Here is a 6,000-nt window from a genome sequence, read left to right on the forward strand (position 1 = left end):
GTTCCTATTTTTCTACTTGCATTTTTACGTGCTTTCGAACTGCTAGGTTGGCAGAAGCTGGGAAAAGTAACGGGAGCTTACTCTGTTACGCGGCCCTGGGGATTCGAACCGCCAAATTGCTGACCTTTCTGATTGACAAGCTCCTGTTTTAAAAAAGGACAACAGTAGGTCTGTATTGGAAGGGCCAGACAAGAAGATCTTTACCTAAGAACAGTGTGAATTTCACTAGAAAGGTTCATGGGTTTCCTGAAGAATAAATTCACTATTCTGAGTGCTGTTAACTAAATAGCTTATTTATAATGGTTTTTTTCCCCCCACCCTAGGTGCTAAAAGAAGCTTCTCAGACTAATCTTCTTGCACGGGTGTGGTGGTACAGACCCTTCCAGTACTTTGAAAAGAATGTCCAAGGCATTGTACCACGTTCCTATCATTGGCCTTTTTCCTGGCAAGCTTTGCACCTTGGCCGGTCAGCAAAATACAGCAAACTGGTGAATGATACATAACAGATAACAATAAGGAGCTGGCGAGAGAACTGTCCAAAAGTGCTCGGAACTCCCCTAGATGTGACGCCATAGCAATTGAACTGGTCCCTTAATTCTACCTTTAACCCTTACCTTGACTTTAATCTCTTACCTGGTAAGCACTGTGATAACTTTCTTTTCTCCAAAGGATCTGCGATGGACAACAATAAAGTTACGGTAACTTATCATGCACTGTATACATTTCTTGTTAATAGATTATGTATTTGCATTGCTCATCACCATGTTTCTTTGTATATGATGCAGCAGCATAACAAACAGACAAAAAGCTTTTATATCATAAGTTCTGGTCTTTCCAGTCAAATCTGGGAATGAAGCATATTATTTTCTTGGGAAAACATAATTTTCATATCTCTTGCCCCAAAGATTGGGCTGTAAGCCATTTTCTAGCAAATGTCTATATGAAGGTTTCTAAATACCTGACTGAGATAAATAAATATACAGGAATCTTTCTATCTGTTTCACTGAAGCTACAAATGATAGACACGGAAAGGTTTGGTAATCATTGATTTTGTAAATCTGAAGTGACAGTGTCAAACGGTGCAAAAAAAAAAATACTATTCTGTTGTAAAGTGATTTTCTAAGTATTTCCTAACTTTATTTTTCAAAAGATAATGCATTCAAATGAATTCTAAAAAAGGTTTTTACATGATAGAGAAAAGAGTTAAACTTTAAAAAAAAATGCTTCTTGGGAGAAAGATTTGTCTGTTCTTAGTGCCTTTCTTGTCTTGATAGTATGGTCAGTAGGCAGTCTTTACAAACTTTTGTTTAAAATAAAGTATTCCACAAAACCAAGATTATACGTATTGTACACATTATCAAATTTTATATCTAAATTAAACTGGAAATCTGTTTGCAATATTCAGATGACTGAATTGGGTGGGCGGGATGGGGGAATCTAATATGATAATCATGTCTTCACACTTTGTGAGCAGGTTAGAATGAAATATACTATTTAAATTATTTTATTGTCTACTCCATACATGGATTTTTAACTATAGCAAGAAAACAGCCATGACTTCCTTATTATGAGTTTATTTTTCAAAGTATAAATAAATAAAAAAGTATAAACAAATAAAAATAAATTCAAATTATAAACAATGTCTGATTCCTAAATGAAAATATTGTTGAAAAACAATTGATTTATTTAAAAACAGGTTTGTGCAGAAACTGCATGTAACTGTAAAATTTTAAATCCTGCCATACATATTGTTTGGGGGAAGTATTCTATCCTAAACTTGCCAATGTGCAGAGCAAAAGTAGTTTTTTAAGAATGAAGAAGCATATATATATATATATATATATATATATATATATATATATATATATATATATATATATATATATATATATATATATATATATATATATATATATATATATATATATATATATATATATATATATATATATATATATATATATATATATATATATATATATATATATATATATATATATATATATATATATATATATATATATATATATATATATATATATATATATATATATATATATATATATATATATATATATATATATATATATATATATATATATTCATTCTGTATTTTACGTGAAGCAGAATTATCTTCTGTAGGGTTTTTGTGTGTTCAAAAAGGTGAAATTTGTATTGTACAACAATAATGGTGAAGGAAAATAAAAGGCTTTTAAAGAAGCAGTGTCCTTAGTTTGTCAAATGCAACAAGCAAAGAAATAAAGCAAAGTTCAGAAAAACACACATCTGATCCATATTAAAAGGAGCTATATATATTTTATAATATATATTATTGTCTACTTAACAATGGAAAAAATGGAGAAGGAACCATAGAAGGTATGTATCTGAATGTCTATGCACCTGTGACAACTATATGGACAAGACTGCCGTTTTCTTGGAAAGATTTCGTAAGTGATTTGTCCTTGCCTCCTTCTTCCTGTGGCTAAAAGAGAGAGCAGTGGTCACCCAGATGGTGTTATGTCCAACATGGAACTAGAACTCCCAGTCTCCCAGTTTTTAACCCTTTGCCTTAACCACTACGGCAACCATAACCACTCAAAGAGCCACAAAGGTCCTAACCAGAAGCTCCCCCATGTCACGATGTTAAAAAGTTTGCTAGGCCTGAACTGCCTAAACTGACATTCAAGAGTTAAACGAAGAAAGCTTTATTGCGCAGGTCATAAAACAAAATGTTATCTGAAAGTGATTTATTGCGCACGCGTTACACATTCCAAAATTCTTCTCTTCTTTGTTCGGCAGCCAACTTTGGTAGACGTAGCTTTCATTATCAAAATGTAACAATTAGTTATTTTCTGTTTCATTTACTTTTATTATTTTATTATTAAAGTTTGTTTATTAATTAGAATATTTTAAAAGACTTTTATTTTTTCTCAATATCTCAAAAGATATGCGGAAGGGAATCAGCCACGGTCCATTGATCTCAGATTTCCCAGGGCATTTTTTTCCCCGACACCCCACTCCCCCCGTTCAATTCTGGAGCCGACCGGAAGTTTCCCACTATAGAGTCTCCTCCTAGTCCGGTGTCCTTTTTCCTCTATCTGTCCTAACCAAAGCCCTATCAATTATGGAGCTGACCAGAAAACCCGCCCCTTGCCATAGAGTGTCTTCCTGGTGCTCCCCCCCCTAAACCGGAAGCTCCTCTCAAAATTGTAGTGCCAACTGGTGACAGGGAGCCGCAGCAGAGGGATGAAAGAGCCACACGTGGCTCCAGAGCCATGGGTTGCTGATCCCTGCACTACACCAAAGTAGCTCTCCTAGATATTGCTACACATTGTTAAATTTCGGTGACAATATTTTAAGCAATAAAAAGCTTACCCAAATATAGAGAGCTTTTCAAATCATGCTATAAAGGACGGAGAATGGGTGTCTCTCCAGCTATTTAATATCAATCTTTATTTGCAATCTAAACCCAGCAATGTATTTGCAATTTAAACCCAGCACGTTCTCTAGGACAAAATAATAGTATTTTATAAATAGGGGGAAAAAATCTAGTCACATTCTGAGGAATAAAATCCCCACCAGACAGGAGCAACTGCAAATAACATGGATCTGGGTAGATTGGAATTCTGGCTAAATGAGTTATTAGCATTTTTATAAGGACAAAATGTGAATTAATGTTGCAGGGGTTTCTTTATCACAAGAACAAAGTCTTTGTTCATCTCTGTTCAAATTGAACGCTCTACAATTCCCTTGCAAAAATGGATGTTGGAAGGGCATACACAGCTTTGCTAGTGTTAGGATTTCTCTGGCTTTTGGAACAATTATTTGGCTTAAATACCTATAGTTTAAAATGCTATAATTATTCAGTTCGTAATTATGCCATCGAGAATGATTATACAATGTCTCTGTCCACCTTTTGCATATTGCCAAGTTAGAAAGGAGATTTTTTTTTAACAAAGTTTTATTGTTTTTTAAAAAAAAAATAAGAAGGAAAAGGGTATTGGAGTAGGTTACAAATTTTGGCAGTTACAATGTGTGAAGGGTGTCCCCACCCCCCGTACTCATAGTATTCATTTAAACAAATAATTCAATATTACATAGTGGTAGTTTGTCAGCATGTAAATTCATATAAAAGTTTCAATCAATTTGTATAAAGCCGATTTCCTTATTCATTTTTGTGATCTGAGTTTTCTTGGTATTGCCCCTTCTCCCCCCGGCAGCAGAGCTCCGGCCCCTCCCGTGTCTTGTATGTCGGGTATAAGATCATCAGGCATATCTAGGAGTGCTTTATTTTTTTCCATAAAGGCCTGAGCCTCTATGGTTGTGTTGATTCTAACTCTAGTATCCTCCCAGAAAATTAGCATACCTTCAGGCATCAACCATCTAAACCACACCCCTTTCTGGTAAAGCTTCTTCGCTAATTGCGAATAATTTTTTCTTTTCTCTCTCACTTTCTTGGGGATCTGTTTCAGAATGGTTATTTCTCTATCTTGATATTTCAACACTTGCCCTCTTTGTGCACTCAGAATCTCATCTCTTGTGGTCTTTCTGATAAATTTAACATGTACCTCCCTAGGAACATTATGTGTTCTAGCATATGCTGAGTTTACTCTATAAACCAGATCCAGTTCCCACCCCATCTGTTGTTTTTCTTTCTGTATATATTCAGCCAAAATGTTCGTCATGATGTCCCTTAAATCTTCATCATCTGCCTCCACTACGTTTTGGAACCTGAGAAAGAAGGACATTCTTTCAAATTCTGTTTTCATTTGGTGGATTTCAATCTCCTGATTCCCCTTCTGCACCCCTTGCACCTCCCCCCTCATCTCAGCCGTCCCTCCCTCCAAAAGATCCAGTCTCTGTGTATTTTTACTCGTCTGGTCTTGGTTCGCTTTCAGCTGTTCTCTCATCTCCTTCCTCCTGTCCCTTTAAGATTTGTTGGAACATCTGTTGAAAGTCCGTCTCAGCAGGTTTAGGCTGTATCAATGATGTTAACGTTTGTTGTACGCTCGGACTTGAAACTGTAGATGTGGGGGCGGAGACAGCAAAGCCCGGCTTCCCCGGAGGTGGTCTTTTGGGTGGCATTATATTGAGCAGTAAAAGTTCAAAGTCAATACAGAGAGGAAATTAAGGAGGGAAACCACCGAGAGAGTTCAGGAGGCTAGGAGTCCAAGCAGAGAGGAAATTGTTCTAATTACTTCTGGCAGTAGAGCAAAAATGTCCTTTGTTCCAGGGAGATGCAATTCAACTGGAGATTTGTCTGAGTGTCACAGAGGACAAGGACAGGAAGCCTGAACTTCTATAGGTGGAGTCAATTTTCAATGTTTATAAAGACAGCGGAAGTGTGACATCTTGCCCTGCCAGCTTCGGGGTTTAGAGGCATAACAAAAAGTTTCCAAAGTTTCCAAAATTTTCAGATCATCACCTCATTTATAAAGTTAAAATCCAAAATCCGCCTTTGTTATGGGCGTGAAATCATTAGTTGGCTCTCTCCCTTCCTCCTCCTCTAGGGGCGAGAGCAAAAGGTTTTAAAGCCGCCTGTCCGAGGGGGGGGGACTCCCCCTCCCTCCAGTCACGCCTCTCCAGCCAAGTTGAAAACGACTTTAAAAACAGCTGGCAGTTTTTTCTTTCCTTTTCTTACGAACAAGCAAGGGAACGGGGGGGGGGAGTTTCCGCCTCACCACACAGCAACCGCGTCCTTCAAATCGCGCATTCTTCCAGCTGCCTCCTCCCGAAGACGCCGCAGCGCCTCCCCATCATGCCTCCCGGTGCCTAGGGCGATGCGGGGGGCCCCTGGCTGCCGCCGACTCAGGGGATCCCCTGCTACGCCGCCCATTCGGCAGGAGCCTCTACGGGGTGCCCTGTTCCCCCCCCAAGCGGTGGGGGGGCCCACCAGAAGAGCGTGGGGCGAGCAGAGCCTGCCCGTCGGGTCAGCAGCCGGAACCGGAAACAGAAATCCCCACCAGACAGGAGCAACTGCAAATAACATGGATCTGGGTA

General features: G+C 38.1%; 1 protein-coding gene across 6 annotated transcripts in view; it reads left to right on the plus strand.

Annotated features, from left to right (window-relative positions):
• SGMS1 (sphingomyelin synthase 1) overlaps positions 1 to 1,640 on the plus strand; it is a 101,792-nt gene extending 100,152 nt beyond the window's left edge. For all 6 annotated transcript variants that reach the window (XM_081955701.1, XM_081955697.1, XM_081955702.1 and 3 more), the window contains one exon: positions 324 to 1,640. In XM_081955701.1, the coding sequence (XP_081811827.1) occupies positions 324 to 503 (180 nt within the window). In that variant the 3' untranslated portion in view covers positions 504 to 1,640. The remainder of the gene's footprint in view (positions 1 to 323) is intronic.
• Positions 1,641 to 6,000: the final 4,360 nt, after the last annotated feature.

The sequence above is a fragment of the Natrix helvetica genome (assembly GCF_964273705.1).
Source record: "Natrix helvetica genome assembly, chromosome: 5".
In the NCBI taxonomy this organism is placed as follows: domain Eukaryota; kingdom Metazoa; phylum Chordata; class Lepidosauria; order Squamata; family Natricidae; genus Natrix; species Natrix helvetica.